This window comes from Sorex fumeus, unplaced genomic scaffold, assembly GCF_029834395.1.
Source record: "Sorex fumeus unplaced genomic scaffold, SorFum_2.1 ptg000006l, whole genome shotgun sequence".
Lineage (NCBI taxonomy): Eukaryota > Metazoa > Chordata > Mammalia > Eulipotyphla > Soricidae > Sorex > Sorex fumeus.
Window position 1 is genome coordinate 17,200,896 of NW_026606063.1, and position 20,378 is coordinate 17,221,273.

Genomic DNA, 20,378 nt, shown 5'->3' on the forward strand with positions numbered 1-20,378 from the left:
CCAAGTGAATGTGAGAAAATAACCACCCAATACATCAGATCAAGGGTTAATATCTAAGATATATAAAGCACCAACAAAGATCAACAACACCAACAAAAATCCAAAAACCCTATTGATATGTGGGGAAAGGAAATAAACACTCTTCTCTGAAGAAGATGGTCAATGGCATAGAGAGGCAAGAAAGAGCTCATCTTCACTAGTCAGTGAAATCCAAACTGAAGATATAGGAGGCATCACACCAGTAAGAACAGCATATGTAAAAAAACTTGGGAACAATCTATGTTGGCAGTGGTGTGATGAAAAAGGTATTTTCATCCACTGTACACATCTATACATATGCATTATCTATACATATACTAGTGGTGCAGATACGGATATGTCTAAGGCACAGAGCCAACAATACAGTAGTAAGCATAGAACCTAAATGACAATAACCAAACTTAAAAATATTTCTGTTAAGGAAACAGGATTGTGTGTGTGTGTGTGTGTGTGTGTGTGTGTGTGTGTGTGTGTAACCTGGGGACATCTGTGAAGTTGACACTGGAGGTGGGTGGGATTAGTATGAGGCCAGTGTAGGCCTGAAACTCTATTAAGAACAACTTTGCGTATCAGATGTCTTAATGAAAAATCCAAAACAAAAACCAAAAAAGCACAAATACATGTAGAAGGGAAAATCAAACACAAAAACATGCATGAGACACAAAATAATTTCATGGCCTTTTTTTCTGCCCTAAGCCTATTATTGTAACTCTCCAAACATTCGTCTTGGGCAAAACAAAACTACGAATTGAAGAAAGAAATAAAGTGGAAAAGAAGAAAATAGAAACATTCTACTCTGGGAGAGAAAGGACCAAACATCCCGTTGTTTATTGGTGGTGGTGAATGGGCACTGGTGGAGGAATGGGTACTGGATTATTATATGACCAAAACCCGAAACGTAATCATGAAAGTTTATAAATCTGTAACTGCATCTCAGGGTCACTGTCACTGTCCTCCAGTTATTCATCGATTTGCTCTAGCGGGCCCAGTAACCCAGTAACAACAAAAGTCTCCAATGGAGATGTTACTGGGCCCGCTCGAGCATCTAAGGGTGATTCATTTAAAAAGTTTAAAAAAAAGTGGGGGGGGGGGCTAGCAACGCCCCCAAGTCAATTACAGGGCGTGAGGGACCCTGTGAAATATTCTTTTTAAAAATAGGAATCCTCAGGCTGCAGTAAGAGTTTAAAGCCCTTAAGAAGTCCTGAAATAAACACCGTCTCCTGCTCTCGGAAACAGCTCAGAACTTCTGAATACCCGCTGGCCGCAGACCCCCCAACTGCAGGCGCCAGGGAAAGCCTTGCAGCTTCAGAAAGCTCTTCTGCATTCGGATTTGGCGCGGGTGCCAGCACACCGAACAAAAGACTTTCTCGGATCCTCAAAGTCGGGGCTTTGGGCTCCCAAAACACCCCTTGGGGGTCTCCTCCGGGCGTGGTACTGACCCAGGTCGACCACAGCCTTCCGACCTGGTGCTTACACCGCGCCTGCGCGCACAGGAGGCAGTTGGGGTCTCCAGGAGGGTCGCCCGCAGCTCCCCAGGCCCGCGCGGTAAGGTCTAGAAGCCGGGGGGCCGAGCCCCCTGCAGCATCCGGGCCTGGGCGCCCCTGGACCACTGCCCAGCATCCGCGTCCGCGCAGGCGCACGGCGCGCGTCTCGGACAGCGCCACCCCGGAAGTTCGCCCCGCGGAGCCCCGGATGCTCCGAGGCGGCGGCGGTTGCCAGGGCGACCGGAGCTTGCGGGGAGCTGCGGGCTCTCGGGATCGGCGACGCAGCCCAAGTTTCCCGTGGTGGACTCTGAGAGTTGGGGGCGTTTGCAGAATGTTCTTTTACCTGAGCAAGAAAGTGAGTTTCCCCGGGAGCCGCCTCTCCCGGGCCGCGGTGGCGCTTCCCCGAAGGTGCCCGCATCCCGCTGCCGCTGCAGCCACCCGGCCAACCCCCAGCCTCCACCTGCATCTCCCCGGGCTGCCTCCTGCGGCTTCTTCTGGCTCCTGCGCTCCTGCAGCAGGTCCTGATCGCGGCCAGCAGCCGTCTCGCCCGCCTGTCCTCCTGCCCCCGGGGCCTGGCCCTTCTCCCGAGGGATGCTGTGATGGGGAGGGACCGGCAGGACACCGCAGGCCAGACACGCGTCTCTGTTTCCCGCGTTGCTGATCCAGGTGATCCCGTTTGGGATCATCGCTGGCACTCCGGGCAAGAGAAAAAGGCATGAAAGTTAGGTAGCTGGGCTTGGAGATGTGGCTCAGGGGTAGAGAACCCTGTGCGTTGTATGCGGGAAGCTCTAGGGTCAGAGATTGTGGCATGGGTGGCCCTCGGCGCACGTTTGGCAGTGAGGGGTCCCAGACCCCTGAGCAACCTCAGAAGTGCCTCCCCTCTCGTAGGACAGCAAAACAGAATAACCCCCAACAACTGGGTAGCTTAAATGTTATGAGGAATATGGATTGACGATAGGTATGGATTTATACTTTTGTTTCCCCCTTAAAAAAAATAAAATCCATCCCCCTTTGGGCTTCTCCCCAGGCAGTGACTTTCTCTTCTGTGCCTGTCTCTTTCCCAAATAAGCAGTTCGAGGAATTTTGCCCATGTTCATAACAACCTCCCTTGGTACTTCTGCACCGCGGGATAGTTTCTCTTCTCTGCGAACTTTCTTCAGGGTCCATTTCCTTTGGATTTTCTTTGTGAAAAGTGAGGGTGACTGGATTGCTTTTCAGATTGCCATTCCCAGTAATGTGAAGCTGAAATGCGTATCTTGGAACAAGGACCAGGGATACATAGCCTGCGGTGGTGAAGATGGATTGCTCAAAGTCCTGAAATTAGAATCGCAGACAGGTAAGTGCACGCAAGCCCCAAATGTTTGAACTTGATGGAAAATTGGCTTAGTAGCATTGGTTCATCAGTGAAGTTTGCTTCTGGTATTTGTCTTCATGAATTCCATGTCTTTCAAAAGTGAGAGAAGAAAGCCCCAAACAGTGGTATTTTTGCAATGGAGTTCAGAGATTATTGAATGTAGCCACCAGATGGGTTTTGCTCAAGTTACTGATGGAACAAAAAAATGAAAGCTAAGTGGCTGTGTTGTCCTGTGCTGTGTGTTTTTATACATCTTTTAGAAGTCTAATAAAAAATGATGTCAATAAGTATTTCATTAATGTCAAAGAATATGGCATTTTCTTTCTCCTCCTTCTCTTTTCCTCCTTTTTTCTTTTGCTGTGCTGGGAAATCAGATCTAACACATGTGAGGCATTTGCTCTTCTATTGGTTGAATCTTACATTATTGTAGAATATTATGTATCTTTATCCTTTTTGCTTACTGCTTAGGAGATGTGTTGATACTTATTTACTTTGTCCGAGAGCAGATTTTTTTTTTACATTTAAAATAATATATTTCTTTGCAATTTTATTTCTCTTTGTCCTAGTTCCCTGAACCCACAACATTGTTACTGGTTTTTTTTTTTTTTAGTTTGGCCGCACTCATCTCTGCTCAGGGTTTATTCCTGGCTTTGCACTCAGGAATCACTCCTGGTAGAATCAGGGAGCTATATAGGAATCTGGGGACTGAATTTGGGTTGACCCCATGCAAGGCAAGCACCCTATCTGCTGTACTATTTTCTGGCCCCAGCACTGTTAAATTTTTATTTACTTATTTATTATTGTTTTTTATTTTTTAATGAATCACTCTGAGGTACAATTACAGACTTACAAACTTTTGTGCTTACGTTTCAGTAATACAGTGATCAAGTACCCATCCCTCCACCAGTGCCATTCTCCATCAACAATGTTCCAAGTATCCCTCCCCCCACTCCCCTTCCCCTGCATGTCACCCCCCCCTCCCCACTCCTACCTCTGTGGCAGGCACATTCCCTTTTACTTTCTCTCTATCCTTCAGCATTGTTAAATTTTTAAGCAGCCCTAGTGCTTCTCTCAACTGGAGATCGAGACTACCCCCAATATACACTGCAGATCTGGATAAGGAGAAGGGAATTGGCATTTTAACTCTACCACAAGGTGACTTTCAGTAAGTTACTGGCTGTCTCTGGGTTTTAGTTAACTCTTGTGAAATGAGAGCCCCAAACAACACCATATACTCAGGCCCTGGCATTGAACCTCCTGCCTGGGAATTGGAAATGGAGCCACTGGGCCTCTTGTGTACCACTGGGGAGACTTCTCTCACTCTCTCACTCTCCTCACTGCTCCCCACAAAGTCATCTTGAGAGGTTGTTAAGGTGGATCCCCCAGCCTCAGATTGGGACAGAGTCTGAGAAGGTGCATTTCTAGTGAAACTGGTATTGCTGGTTCACAGTCCATACAAACATGATTAGGACTGCCTTTTAGTCTTATGGAACGAATCATAACTATGTATATCTATGAAGTATGCATAAATATATAAAAATATGTATATATATGTTTTATATATATGTATATATTGTGGTGCTTTATTGAACCCAGGGCATCACATATACACGACACATGCTCTCCCTCAGAGCTGTATCCCTGGCCTCACGAATCATAAATAATTATTAGCATTTCTGTATACAAGGTGTATAACCTTTCAAATCTTGTATAACAAGATTTATAAACTCTTGTTTATATGTTTAGCCAAATTACCCTTTAGAAAATTCGAACTAACTTGCATTCCCAGTGGAAGTATTCTTAGACATTTCCCTGCCTACTAAAGAAGGGAAGTGAGCGCCCTGCCCTTTGACTTCCTAATGATTGTGGGATGTGGGTTTTCCAGATGAGAGAACTGAGTAGATGATCAATTTATAATTGACCCATTACCTGTGGGTCCATGGCAGGTGGCAAGGCTGGGATTGAATCTGTCTCACTGCAAGTATTTTACTAAATCTCTGCATAAAGTGCACATAGACAGCCTAAGGGAAGAGAGGATAATTGTTTTGATGTCCTCCATTAATTATATAAAATAAAAGACAGCTATGGAGACAGAGTTTTCTGTACTATTTAGATGTTTGGCTTCTGATGTTTCCATGCTTTAGTTTTCTTAACTATTTCAGAAATTTTTTTCTATTATGTTTCTCAAGTGCATGTATAAAAATATATGTAGGCATATTTTACATAAAATACGTAGCAAGTTTTAGTTGCCTTAAGCAGTGCAATGTTGAAAGATATTTAAAAAATGAATTCTTGTTTTCCTGTTCTGAGCAGAATGAAAAAAATAGTTTGAGAGATTTGGAAAATGGAGTAAATTGTTTGGTTTAGATCTTAATGTAGAGCTCAATGAAAAATATGACTGAACCATTCTAATAAGGTCAGTGTATTATATTTAATAATAATAGTTGTGATGCATCAAAACCCTCCAGTAATAATTTCCATAAATTTTTATATAAGACAGTTCTAGATAACTTTGTTGTATTAAAGATGTGACATACTGTCTTTTTTTCATCCTAGCAGTGCTTATCAGTAAAGCATCTTAATCACTTATTTTATTTTATTTTATTTTGCTCTTTGGATAGTGCCTGGTAGTGCTTAGGCTTACTCCTCACTGGTTGAGGAATTACTCCTGGTGGTGCTCAGGGTACTGTATATGGAGCCAGGGATCTAGCCTGGGACCACCGTGGGCAAAGCAAGTGCCTTACTTGCTGTACTAAATCTCTGGCTCTTAAAGGATCATTTTAAATGTCTGTTGAGAATTCATTATATTGGTGTACGACAATTTCCTTAATCATTTTTATTTCGGGCATTTCAGTATCTCCACTGTTTTACAATGAAAGCAACAAGATCTCTGCACTGCAAAGATATTTTGGCAAATTAAATATCTAGAAAGAGAATTCACTGCATTTCTAAACTCTTGTTTATATGTTTAGACAAATTACCCTCTAGAAATTTCACACTAACTTGCATTCCCAGTGGAAGCATTTTCAGACATTTCCCTGCAAAGGAAGGAAGGGAAGTGAGCGCTCTGCCCTTTTATGTCAGCTTATGGTAGATGGGCACTTTTCTTTTCTCACAGATAAACTTCCATGTGTTTTGCTGGCTCCTGCTGGCCTGGTGAATTGCTTGGGGTTGCTCCCCGGTGGTTCTCAGGGCACCATGCCATGCAGTGCTGGGAATGGAGCCCAGACTCCTCCCTGCAATCTATGTCAACATCAGCCGTCTTCCTCCCCAGTGACTTCCACATTGAATCTAATGGACAGCTTTCTTAGTTTCTTAGTTCCCTCCCCTTTTGGCTGCTAATAACTTTGATAAAAGCTAACAACTTTAGTGAACTCAAAGGGCAAAGACTGATATTTCGACAATTTTTTTTTTAAGATAAAGTATCAAAGTTTTCTTGTGCTTGGTTAGTGGCCTTCTTGGCAGAGTCTTTGGTTCTCTTACATATTTCCTTCTCAAGCTGTGTTGCACTTTAGGGGCTGGAGTGACAGCACAGCACATAGGGCGTTTGCCTTGCATGTGGCCGACCCGGGTTCAATTCCCAGCATCCCATATGGTTCCCTGAGCACTGCCAGGAGTAACTCCTGAGTGCATGAGCCAGGACTAACCCCTGTGCATTGCTGGGTGTGGCCCAAAAAATCAAAACAACAACAACAACAACAACAACAAAACAAATCTGTGTTGCACTTTAGTCTTTTAAAATTCTTTGGACTTTCTGGGCTTCTGAGACATATTTCAGACTGGAATTTACCGACTTGGTTCTGACATTCTTCTTTATGGGTTTTAAATACCAGTTTTTCCTGATGCCTTCTTTCAGTATTTGAAATCCAAGGTTACTGCTATATACTTTTAGGTGGTACTGCCAGAGATGATTCCCAATGCTGCTTTGGTTTGTTATCTTGTTGGCCGTGGAGAGTTCCATGGTGCTGGTTTTAATCTACCCCATTTAAGTTTATAGCTGTTTGTTTTTTGTTTTTTTATTTTTTGTTTTGTCTTTTGGCCAGACAGATAGTTAAAAGGGCTGGAGTATATGAATTGCATGATGGAGCCTGGCACTGCATGGTCCTCTAAGCCAGGAATGCCCTTACACCTTTGAGTTCTTTTTGGGCAATAGAGCTTTCAGGTAGATATGTACCCATATATGTATGTATATATGTACATATGTTGAAGCAGCAACTTTATATACATATATATATTATGCAGTTTTTCCTCAGTCCTCCTCGGAGAGCCTGGCAAGCTACTGAGGGCATTCAGCCTGCATGGTGGTGTATTCGATATGCCAAAACCAGTGACAATAATGGGCCTCATTCCCCTGACCCTGAAAGAGCCTCCAATATGGCAGCATTGGGAAGGATGAGTACGGAGAGTCTGCAAAAAATTCAGGACTGGGATGAATAGAGACATTACTGGCGCCCGCTCGAGCTAATTGATGAACAATGGGATGGCAGTGCTATATATAATATAATATAATATAATATAATATATAATGTATATATTTTATATATGTTGTTTTTCCAAAGTTGCCATTTCCAAGAGGCAATGTTCAGATGTAGATATTTGTTGATTATACAAATAGGCTATTCTTTTGTCAGCATGTATTTTGTGAAGAATGCTATACTGGTTTGCTTTAATAGGAGAAAACATATCTGCCTGGCAAATCTGTGAGCTCAGACCACATAAACAAATTGAAGTATTGAGCTGCTCTACCACACTTCCAAATGTATCAGGTCCAGAATCACATATTATATTGGTTACAGTGACTAAAGGCATTAGTTAGCATTGACTTTCAGTACTCTAACTTAAGAAAAGTGTTTCTATGCCACATTTAAAAAATATTAAAAGGTTAATTGTCTGTTTCTATCATGAAAAAAATAGATGACAACAATATAGTCTTAAAATATTTCTAATATCTTCTAGCAATAGGAATTCCTTTTTTATTAAAAAAAGAAAGAAGTAGAAAAATCTTATAATCGTTATTTTTATAAACTTGCCATAATTTTTTGGTTTGATTTTCTAGATGATGCAAAATTGAGGGGTAGTTCTACCCCTAGTAACCTTTCAATGAATCAGAATCTCGAAGGTCATAGTGGTGAGTCATATAATATTTGAGATCGTGATTGAATAAGTATTTAGAACTGTCAACATTTTGAATAATATTTCTAGTAATCATTTCTGTTGAACCGCAGTAAGTAGAGACTATGGTTATTCAACAGCTTTTACACAATTTAACAATATCTTCAATAAATCTGAAAGAAGTAGCTATTATATATTAAAATACTGGTATTAGAATGAACCCTTTTTAAGAGTGTATAATCCTTTTAAGAAATACCTTTTAGATTAAAAATTAAGGAAACTAAAGGGCCTGAGAAATAATTGAGGAGTTAAGCTATTGTTCATAACTGACCCTAGTTCTAGTCCTGGTGCTCTGTATGATTCCCAAGCACCACTGTGACTGATCCCTGAGCACCGCTGGATGTGACCCTGAAAACAAAACATCTAAAAATAAAGGAAAGTAAAGAGACATACCAAATGAATATACTAGATGATCCTAGAATGAATTTTGCAGTGAGAAAAATAGCCATGAAGGACATATATTTGGATAATTGATAAAATTTACATATGGATATTATTTGCCTAAAACTCAACTATCAATGACTGTATATCACAGTTCTTTAAATAAAAACATTTAAAAAAATTTAACATGGACTGTGAATTAATGATATTCACATTCATTGTGGTAGTGGTAAATTTACTGATTTTTAATGTGATAATGAAAGAGAATGTAATATTCTTAGAAAAAATATATTATTTTGGAATTAAAGAAACAGGTCAAGGAAAATAGATCATACATAAGAAAAGAGATACTATTATGAATTAAAAAAACAAGAAAAATATATTGTATGTAGAAAAATCATATACTATTTATGGATTAAAGAAAACAAACAAGGAAAATTGATTGAGATATGATGAAGTCTATATTGCAAATAGAATGGAAAATAAGGGATGAGGAGAGAAAGATTAGGAGACATATCAGCCCAAATGAAGCTATTTATTTCATTAAAAGAAACAAACCCTAAATACTTAGTATGCTTTTATCATTATAGTCCTTGGAAGTCAGGCTAACTGAATAAAATTATATTGGTTTCTGCCATTAGCTGCCATTAGCTATTTGATAGTTTTGTTACAATCACACAAGAGTTGTAAGTTTCTTTGTTGGCACAGATAGGAATAAACATGAAAAATAGTATTATAGTATTATATATCAGTTGTAGAAAACTGGTGATAATAGTGCAGCCTAAAAGTATTTTTTAGTTATGTTAAAGATTGATTCATTGTATAGCAACTGTATTTATTTGAACATGCCCTGGGTATTTATTATAAAACATATATTTGAAATTTAATTTTTGCCTTTTAAAGTTTTTAATCCTTTTGTAATCTTTTAGGTGCTGTTCAAGTTATAACTTGGAACGAACAATATCAGAAGTTGACTACCAGTGATGAAAATGGGCTTATTATTGTTTGGATGTTATACAAAGGTATATTTTAGGCCAGTGCATTACATCTGTAAACAACTGGGGTCTGGATTACAGTATTTGAATGGGGAAAAAGTCTTCAAAATAGACCCCCCTTTAGCCAATAATAGTTAAGCCCAGCTGCACAATAATGATGTTTCTGGATTTTTTTTGCTGTCTGCTTTTCTCTTTTAAATTGTTTCCTGTGAACTGTGATTTCACATTAAAAAGTGAATTAGGAGACTGTTGGATATTTCCAAAATGAACTTAAACTGGCAGGCTTCTAAAAATAGTTTCCCTGTGGTCAGTGATGATAGCTCAGAAGATAAAGTGCACCTTTCCTCTGTTGAATCACAAAGATTGCTTTCAGGTATCTAGGTGTTAGTTACCTCTGACAACCTACTCAAAACTTGTGCCTTTTTGCCCACAGAGAGAGAAAGTCAGAAAATTGTACAATCATGTGTGTGTGTGGTGGGAGTAGAAAGTGGAAGCACAGGAGAATGAGCAAGCTATTTTTTTTCTTCTAGATCGTAAGCTTTTTCTTTTTTTACTTCTAGGTAGGTCTTTGCCAGGTGTCAGTCTTGACTCTGACTGTGCTTGGTTCTGTTACTCCAGATGACAGGATTATTTGCATGGCTGCAGGTTAGAGTTCCTACTATATGAATAAATAATACTAAATAAATGGGGAAAAAATAACCTCGTATTGGGGCCGGAACAATAGTACAGAGAGTAACGTGCTTGCTTCGCATACAACTAACCCGGGTTCCATCTGTAGCACCTCGTATAGTACCCTGAGCCTGCCAGGAATGATTCTTAAGCCCAGAGCCAGGAGTAACCCCTGAGCAAGTTGGGTGTGGTTCCAGAACTACAACAACCAGAAAAAAAAATCCCAAAGAAACCAACCTAATAATTTGCCTCATCATTGGTCAAACCATGAGACAAGTTGCTCTCACTCCAGGACTGTGCACTGCAAGAATGCAGAGTGAGGTGGTATCACACTGCCATGACATGAACCGTGTTGTCTTTAAGCAGGTTTAGGGTTTTTACATAATGTCGTTAATATGGTGTGTTTATGCATGCATATCAGATTATTGCAATTTTTGTTTATTCTTTGGTTATTACATAAAGTGTGTTCATGTGGGGAGAGTTAGGCTTTGAGAAAAGTTCACCAGTTTTGCTCTGTAAATGAAGCAAATGAAGTTCTGTTTAGTTGATGGTTTTGGGGTCAGACCCAGCAGTGCTCAGGATTACACCTGACTCTGTGCTCAGGGATCATTTCTAGTGGGGGTCAGGGACCATATAGGATACTGGGGATTGAACCTGGGTTGGCTCTGTGCACAGCAAGCACCCTCCCTGCTGCACCATTGCTCTGGTCCCCTGAAGAATTATTTTTTTTTAATTGAAAGAGAAGAAAGACTGAAAAGAGGAAAAGAAAAAAAGAGAGGGAAAGAAAGAGAACAAAGGTAGGAACTATACAGCAGTGCTTTTTGCTTGTGATGAATTTGAAGGTTTTATGTTTAATAGCTCAGATTATAGAAAACTGTGTAGTTATTTATCCCACTGTATATTTTGTGGGGATGTTTTCAAATCCCAAGTACCATTTGATAGATATAATAGATTTGCCTTGTCAGTTTTTTTCTTTTGGATGGGTGGAGTATCTGGGCCATACCTAGTGGTGTTCCGGGGCCACTCCTAGTTCTATGCTGAAGTGACCCCGGCATTCTTCTGGGGATCACATGTACTGGACATTCTAACCAGGGTTGCAGCTGCTATCTGCAAGATGAGTCCCTTACCTCTTATACTTTCTCTCTCTTTCTGGCCCTCTGACTGACTTTCCTTTATTATTATTCTTCTTTTTACTTTGTGTAAATAGGCTCTTGGTATGAGGAGATGATCAACAACAGAAATAAGTCAGTGGTTCGGAGTATGAGCTGGAATGCGGATGGGCAGAAGATCTGCATCGTCTATGAGGACGGGGCTGTGATAGTCGGCTCTGTCGATGGTAATGCGTCATTGCACACCGTGCTAAGAAAATCAGCTAACATTCATTTCTTATTATTTTGGGGCCTTTGGGCCACACCTTGTGGCCACACTTAATTTAATCTTTATAAAGTTGTTTACAATCTTTGATTATGTTTAATATTTGAACACCGGGCTGGAGCGATAGCACAGCGGTAGGGCGTTTGCCTTGCACGCAGCCAACATGGCCGACCCAAGTTCGATTCCTCCGCCCCTCTCGGAGAGCCCGGCAAGCTACCGAGAGTATCGAGCCCGCATGGCAGAGCCTGGCAAGCTCCCCGTGACGTATTCGATATGCCAGACACAGTAACAACAAAGTCTCCAATGGAGACGTTACTGGGCCTGCTCGAGCAAAATCGACGAACAACGGGAGGGCCTTTGAACACCAAATCTCACCACCATTATACCTTCCCACCACCATATTTTGGATGTTTCTATCCCAAACCCCAACCCCTACCCCAAAACAGAACAGAAATAATTTATTGTGTATTGTTTGTTATGAATAAACCGCTGAGTGCTCTTTTTAGAGGAAAGAATGCGAAGATTGTTGTATTTCACCCAAGGACCATTAAACCCTTCTATAAGAGATTTCTAATCTTGTTAAAGTTGAGCCTTGTATGCTTATACACACACACACACACACACACACACACACACACACATCTGTAAAAATATATTCCCCTCTAAGATTGGTTACCTTCTACTTTAAACCCCATCAAATGTGATGTGCTACCCTTTGGAATATGAGTGGTGTGAGGTATGAGATATCACATGGCCTTGGAGCTTCAGTTATAGAGATTTTTGGCTACCGGGGCTGAGTTCTAGGGGCAGGGAGGGGCCTCACCCGTCCTCTTCTGGGGTGCCCTGAATGAAACAGCCCGATGCAGGGTCTGGCGGCATGCCTATGGCAAATCATGCTTTCTTCTGAGAGATTTATGATGAGTCTCTGGATCATGTCCATTGATGAGATTATCTGGTGTCAGAGGTGACTTGTGGGCATGACTGCCAAGTTTGCTGGATATAGGGAGAAATGGGGGTGGTCACCCATTCGGGGTTCCAGTGAACCTGGAATTTCTAGTCTCAAGTTCAAAGGCTCCTTCTGTGGCTGTCTGCCAGCATTATGTGGCCCATGAATGATGTCATACATATCTAAATGGCTTGTGGCAGAAAAAATGTTCCCCAGTCTCTTGGTAAACATATTTTTTGCAGCGCAGAAAATCTGTACTGAAGGCATAATTAGGGGGAATGACTAACTTATAGATGGTAATTTAAATAATTGGAATAGGTAAAGAACCAAAGGGCCCTCTGTGAAATAAGTGCTTCATTTAAGGGCTAGACAGAAGAAGAGAATTCCATAAAGTATTCTGAAAAGTTGAAGCCTGGAAGTGTTGTATTTATAGACATCCAGAAAAAAGGGATATGGTTTAAAAATTGTATTTGTTGGATTTTGCAGCAGCAGGCTTTAGGCATTTTTTCTCTCAGTTGACCTCTCTGGGTGGTGTCAGTGGAATCCAGTCAGATTGGGTTGAATTGAGGGTCCATTAGAGGCTGGGGAGGTGGGCGCCTGGTGTGTGTGGAGAACTCTGTCAGGAAGTTTGGCTGGGAAGGGAATGGTTGAAACAAAGTGGCTGGTGGAGGACTTCAGGCTGAGGGAAGGGCTTTCTGTTTTGTTTTTATTTGAGGCGAGAGTTTTAGAGAGGAATAGATCTGAGTATGTTTCATACTTAAAAGGTCTAGAGAGAAGAATTTAAAGAGAAAGGAAATGAGAATAGTTAACGAGAGGGATTTTTGCCAAAGTGAAAAAAAGGAAAGGGCTCAGGTCAGTGAAGCATCCCAGGGATTAGGTGAAGGTGGGTGTTGGGTGCCTGGCTGGGGACGAGCCTCTTCCTTTACACTGAGAACAGCAGAGTGTCCATGTGGTGATTCACTTCTGTTCTGAATGTTTGAAAATAGGAATGAAGAATTTCTTCTCTGAAAGTTTTGTTTTCTTTCCAAGTCTGAAGATGCATGCATTTGCCAATTGGGAGATCAGAAAATAGAAGAGAAGGGAGAAAGTTGGTAATGGTGATAGTTAGTAAGGTGTTGGGCATGTAGTAGCCTACATTCCTGAATAAATCTTTATGGACTGAATAAAGGGACCAATTGCAAGAGTATGAGAACTCTTTAAGACGTGAAGGCTTTTTAGGACAGTTGCTGGAAAATCATGACCTTGAACTTATAACAAAATCATTATGTTTTATGTCTTGCTTTAGGTAACCGCATTTGGGGAAAAGATCTGAAGGGGATCCAGTTATGCCATGTAGCATGGTCTGCAGACAGTAAAGTCTTACTTTTTGGAATGGCAAATGGGGAAATACACATTTATGATAACCAAGGGAATTTTATAGTAAGTAAGATATATATTCTTTAATTTAGCTATATATGTCAGATTATTTATATACCATTTTTACAAAGGTTTGTATTTATTCAGTTATGATGGTTTGTATAATCAAGACAACCTTCAACAGTTTAGGCATTTTTTTTCCCAATTGCCTAATGGTTTTTCATGGAAAAGCTTTTTGGATTGCTTCACCTTAAATTAATACAGTATGTTAAAGCTTTCCCCAGTTTTCTAATCACTGGAAGGGATAAGATTTCAGAGAATTGAAGATGAGAGTTAGTGAGTAGGATGAAGTTCCATTTACTCTTTGTGCCTTCTGATGCCCAAAGTTTAAACAAGATGTCAGATATTTTTTTTCTTGTTTTTTTTGGGGGGGACCACACATGACTGTACTCATGAATGACTCTTTGCCGTGTTCAGGGGACTATATGTGGTACTGGCATCAAACCTGGATGTGTAAGACAAGCACCTTCACCCCGGAACTATCTCTCCAGACTCAGAGATTTATTTAAAGCTTTATCTGACCCCTCCTGCCACCTTCCCTCTACTGATATTTTTATCATGATAACCCATCATTATTTCAATGAGTAAAGGAAATAATGGAAATAATGACAGGAAGGTGCTCCCGGGGATGGTGCAGGTGTGCGGGTCAGGCCCCGGCGGTTTCACGGGGCCTCGTGTGGGGTCTGCAGAGCTGGGAATGCTACACCCCATCTCTCCTGCCAGAGGGTGGGTCAGTGTTACTGGGCCCCCTTGTCACCCAGAGCCTGTTCCTGGGACTAGTCCCTTGAGTCTCTCCCAGCTTAACCCTGATGGCTTCGAGAAGGCGCCTGTCCTCCGCTCCCATCTGGAGCTGGCCTTGTCTGGGGCCAGAAGGCCACCTGGCGGGTCGGGGCAGGACTGAGCTCAGCAGGAGGGAGGTGGGGGTCTTTGCCTCCTTGATGTCAGGCTCCCTGACTGGTCCTGGGTTTGATTCCCAGCATCCCATAGGGTCCCCTGAGCTGAGCATCCTCCACCCAGATCCTCCAAATTCCAGTAGGCGGGGGTCACACCCACCAACTGACCCCCTGGCGCCGTGTAATCCCATCAATGGCCAAGACTCAGAGACTATAAAACCCAGCTCCCAGAAGCGCGCGGCCGCAAATGTGGCCGCGCGACATCTTATCATCTCATTCCTACTTTGGACAAACTGGCAGGCTACCGAATGTAACCTGCCCACACGGCACAGTCTGGCAAACTCCCCATGGCGTACCCAATATGCCAAAAACCAGTAACAATGAAGGGTCTCATTCTCCTAACTCTGAAAGAGCCTTGAATATGGCACTTTTTAAAAAAAATCTCAGGGCTAGGACGAAGGAGACGTTACTGGGGCCTGCTCGAGGCAATCGACGAATAACAGGATGGTTGTGATTGATTGATTGTGATTGAACCCATCATTGGTGGGAGCAGTAATGACCAGCTGTGTCTGACTCTGCTCCTCTCATAGTACTTTAACTCCCATCACTTGATTCTCGTTTAGCTATTATATATATCCTCGTTTTGCAAGTGAGGTAAAGTAAAGCTTTGTCAAAGTGATTTGTCCAGGATTAATAAATCCGTGACCAACAGAGCCTGCACTTCAAACAAGATTTCTACATCCTGTTTTTCATGTTCCTTCTTCAATACTCTGTTTAAACTTGTCTGTTTTAAAATATAGACTATTAGGAGCCAGGGAGATAGCCCAGCAATAGAACAATTACCTTGTTCGCAGAAGGTGCTGGGTTGATCCTGGGCACCCCAAGGGAAAAATGCAATCACTCAATATAAGATATTAATGAACTTGATTTTATTTAGATGAAAATGAAGCTGAATTGTTTGGTGAACGTCACCGGGGCCATCAGCATCGCTGGAATTCACTGGTACCACGGCGCGGAAGGTTACGTGGAGCCAGACTGCCCCTGTCTTGCCATTTGTTTCGACAATGGGAGATGCCAGATAATGAGACACGAGAACGACCAAAGTATGTCATTCTTTCTTTGTCTTTAATGCAGAGAACACACAAAAAATGGTTCATCACAAACCTTTTTTTTTTTCCCAACCACAATAAACTCCTGGTTTTCATGTTCTGATTTCATGAATATGTGTCTTTGTGACTAGACCCGGTTCTGGTGGACACTGGCATGTATGTGGTGAGCATCCAGTGGAACCACACGGGCAGCGTCTTAGCGGTGGCCGGCTCCCAGAGGACCACCAGTCAGGACAAAGATATCAACATGGTGCAGTTTTTCACCCCCTTTGGCGAGGTAAACACAGTCATGGTCTTACCTTTCCACTGAAATAAGTCACAACTCAGGTAGGGGAAGAGAAGGGAGGAAAGGTCTCTGGCAAATTTTCTTGTGGATATATATCTTTGAGTAACACCTTCAGATGATAAGCCTTCAGAGTTGTATTTTATTGCGAAACTTATTTTATACCCTGTATATTTGGAAGATGAGATATTTCACATCAAGAATCACCATGGAATATATATGAAATAATTTCCCTGTGATATTAATGTGTGTCAGTTTTCTTAGAGGATTTTGAGCTGGTTTTAGTGTAATTTAGTTTCCAATTAATTTTTCTTATAAATGTGATATGTCAAATGTGTATAGGATATTAAATATATTTATTACATGTGTCTGTTTTTAACTTTATTTAGAGGTTTTTTTTTTTTTTTGCATTTTGGGTCACACCCAGCGATGCTCAGGGATTACTCCTGGCTCTGCATTCAGGAATTACTCCTGGCGGTTCTTGGGGGACCATATGGGATGCCAGGGATCGAACCTGGGTTGGCCACAAACGCCCTACCCACCGTGCTATCACTCCAGCCCCTAGAGTTATTTTAAGAAAATCTATTTTAATAATCTTTGGTGATGCTACATTAAAATACATTATTTTTGTAAGAGCAGGGTTTTTTTTTCCAATAATAAATATTGTTAATTTAATTTTTAGAGACTTTTTTTGGAATGGCAATAGAAGTAGGAAAATTAGTAGATTCTGTATTTTAAAGAATTAAAAAATAATAACAGTCATTATTCACAAAAGGTTAAAATATCAATAAAAGGCTAATCCCATAATTTATTTGAGAATCAAGAATCTATTTGGTGGAATAGAAAGCTGTCAGAACAGTGTTACTTAGTGGCTGTGGAGATGACAGTGATTACAGATTGAATTTCTACTAAAATAATTCAATTCTAAGATCCCTCTAAAAAAATAAAATAAAATTGGGATGCATCCTATAATCACAGTCATCCAGTTTCAATTAGCCATTCTGTTCCCCGTAATTGAACATAAAAATAAAGAAGCATAGTTAAATATCTTGCTTTTAAGAGCTGATGAAATTTACTTCTGAATTATTTGGCTGTAGCTCTCAAACTTCTGCCATATTTATGTTTTTTTTTTAACTAAAAATTCAAGGAAAATGATGTTGAAGTGAATATCAGCCTTATACCTCTTTTGATCTCTGGAACTGATTGGTGGCAATTTGTATTTGATATACTTGTGATATTTAAGGTATGATTATTTATTCAGCATCTAGGTGTTCTGAAGGTTCCTGGAAAGCAATTGACTGCACTTTCTTGGGAAGGAGGTGGATTGAAAATTGCACTAGCTGTTGATTCTTTTATCTATTTTGCAAATATTCGACCTGATTATAAGGTGAGTATTATGAGCATATGTTAAAAAAAGAGAGAGCGAGAGAGAATCAGCTATTGTTTAAAAAGGAATAATTTTGGTACAGCTCAAAGTGTAATACTTATTTTAAAAATCTGGGCACAGGCAGGGTATACTTTTCTCGACTGCTTTGTCTTAGAGTCCAGTGAAAGGAAACTTATGATGTGCAGTCCTTAGAACCAGTAAATTTTTCTATAGTAAAGTTCCTTCAGTGCTCAGGGTCCCAGTGGGGAAGGTTAAGGGGATCTGCAAGGGTGAGAGCAAACTTTCAAGGGACAGAAGTGTTGTTCCTGCTCCCATAAGAGCTGTGACTTTTCAGGAGGGGTAGCCTATGGGAGCAGGGTTCTTTCTGGTCGGTCAGACAGAGAGAGATTGAGAGAATAAATATTTCAACCCATCTCTCCAGATTCTGGTGCCTTCTGTTCGCCAGACCCAGCTGGAAACTGGGAGGCCAGGCAGACCAGGCAACGGAGTTCATAAAGGTCAGCTCCAGGGCACAGGGCAGAGTCGAGAAGGGCAAAGAATGGATCAGACAGGAAAAAGAACGTGCAACATAATGACTAGTCAGTTTTTACCTAAAGTTTAACATTTGATCTAAAATAAGCTTCAAGTGTGAGATTGATTTGGTAAACTACCGAGAATATTTGCTATTAAAAACTTGCATGTTTGGCTTTTGAAGTGCAATGTTCCTTAGAGAAATGACTGTTTCTAGGGTTGGGGTGGGGAAGTAGAAGAAAACATCTTATAGCTCTAGAAAGTAGGCATGTGTGAGAGAAATGAACGGATGGGAGCAGGCCCAGGAGATGGACGTGGGGAGCCTTCTTGAAGGGACTCCCAGTGGCTGACATGGGAATGACTAGAGCAACACAATTAATGGCCACGAACACACAGAGATGTGAACGAGCTGTTTGAACAAATGAGTCGGGGAGAGGAAGCACAAGCTTCCTTACTGGAGTCTTCTGATTAATTAGACACCACCTTCCCTGGAAATATAGTCCCTGCCTCCGTCACCTTGAGTGTGGCCTGCAAGTGACTGACTTCCAGAGGGTTGAGTAGAGAGAGGGGGAGAAAGCAAAGTGACCGTTCAGAGGCTGTGCCCTGGCCAACCTACCCTGCTGCAGGTCAGACCCAGCAGCAGCAGCAATGACACAAGGGTTATCATGTGATCTCGGAGGTGCCGTGATGATGAGAGATAAGGAAGACCTCATCGTGTCACAGAGAATCCAAGTTTAAGCATGAACAAACCCAAATTAAAGCATTAGACGAACCCAAGTTGAGGGACATTCCACAGCACACCAGACCAGGATTCATCAATCCCATCTATGTCACCAGAACCAAGGCAGGATTGGGGAACCATCCCGACCCAGAGAAGGCTGAGCAGACTCGTGTGATGACTGTATGATGGATCCCAAATGGGATTCGGGAATAGGAAAAGGGCATTAGGGAAAAAGCGATGAAATCCAAGTAAAGCATGCAGCTTAATCAGTTTTGAGTAAATGCAAATAAAGTTAATTGACATCAAGAATCTAAGCATTGGTGTTGATTTCTCAGTTGTGATGGAAATGGCACTATTAACCCCACCAGGTTGACAATAATGGCAAATAGGAAAATATAGGAAACTCTATGATCTTTATAACATTTCTATCAATCTGAGGGTTTCTTTTTTTTTTTTTTTTGCCACACCCGGCTGTACTCAGGTGCTCAGGGCTTACTGCTGGCCCTGCATTCAGGTTTCACTCCTGGTGGTGCTCAGGGGACCGAATGGATACTGGGGATGGAACCTTGGTTGGCTGCGTACAAGGCAAATACCCTGTCTGCTGTACTATGACTCTGGACCTCAATCTGAAGCTATTTTAAAGTAAAAAGTTTATTTTAAAAAAGCCACATGGTGGACCAGAGAAATAGTATAGCTTTCCTGGCATATAACCAAGCTGGGTTTGATCCCAGTACTGAATATGGTCCTTAGACTACCACCAGAGTCATCCCTGAGTACAAATCAGGAGTGAATCCTGAGCACAGACAGGTGTAGCTCACAAACAAAACAAAACAAACCAAACCAGTACCATGGGATTTTAAAGTAGCATAACTTAGTTTTGAGTCATAAACACAGTCATATTAATGGTGATGCTGAATATTGATTTTTCAAAATTGTACATATATATCGGGAATGACTCTTAACGTTCTATAATCAGTATGCTTGTGATCAATATATTTGATCTTAAATAGCTCATTTTATTTTTGTCTCAAGCCATTTACAATTATTTGATGATAAATTATGAACACACATTATTTAAAATTATTTGATGATAAACTATGAACAAACGTTATTCTCATAAAAAATGTGGGTGGTAGAAAAAGAGATTGAAAACTGTTTTTTTTTTTTTGGTTTTTGGGTCACACCTGGTGATGCTCAAGGGTTACTTCTGGCTCTGCACTCAGGAATCACCTCTGGGGTGCTCGGGGGACCTTATGGGATGCTAGGAATTGAACCCGTGTTGGCTACATGCAAGGCAAATGCCCTACCCGCTGTGCTATTGCTCCAGCCCCTGAACAACTGTTTTTGCAGTTCATGTTGAGGGCCCCAAATTTAAACTTTGAATGAACTTGCTTTTCCTGATGTCCCCTAAGCTGCTGTTAGTGACTGAAAAATCTGGAATGTCACCACTGAAATTTAATACATATCAAAATAAGGAAAGTCAAAATACTATTTATTTTTGCAGTAATTGTTTTCTAGCTATCTTTATTGCTCTTAGTTTTTTTTGTGAGAAAAGATACTAAAGTGGGTGTTTAATCCTTCTGTTTTGGAAGAATATATTTTGTCAGACATAATAGAATGTCTACAAAAATTTCTAGAGTAATAA

General features: G+C 41.1%; 1 protein-coding gene across 1 annotated transcript in view; it reads left to right on the forward strand.

The window, feature by feature from the left end:
• Positions 1–1,746: 1,746 nt before the first annotated feature.
• WDR35 (WD repeat domain 35) overlaps positions 1,747–20,378 on the forward strand; it is a 63,691-nt gene continuing 45,059 nt past the window's right edge. Inside the window, exons 1-9 of the mRNA XM_056123261.1 lie at positions 1,747–1,878; positions 2,742–2,859; positions 7,934–8,005; positions 9,360–9,452; positions 11,302–11,430; positions 13,700–13,833; positions 15,661–15,826; positions 15,964–16,109; positions 17,377–17,502. Coding sequence (XP_055979236.1) covers positions 1,855–1,878; positions 2,742–2,859; positions 7,934–8,005; positions 9,360–9,452; positions 11,302–11,430; positions 13,700–13,833; positions 15,661–15,826; positions 15,964–16,109; positions 17,377–17,502 — 1,008 coding nt within the window. The 5' untranslated portion in view covers positions 1,747–1,854. The remainder of the gene's footprint in view (positions 1,879–2,741; positions 2,860–7,933; positions 8,006–9,359; positions 9,453–11,301; positions 11,431–13,699; positions 13,834–15,660; positions 15,827–15,963; positions 16,110–17,376; positions 17,503–20,378) is intronic.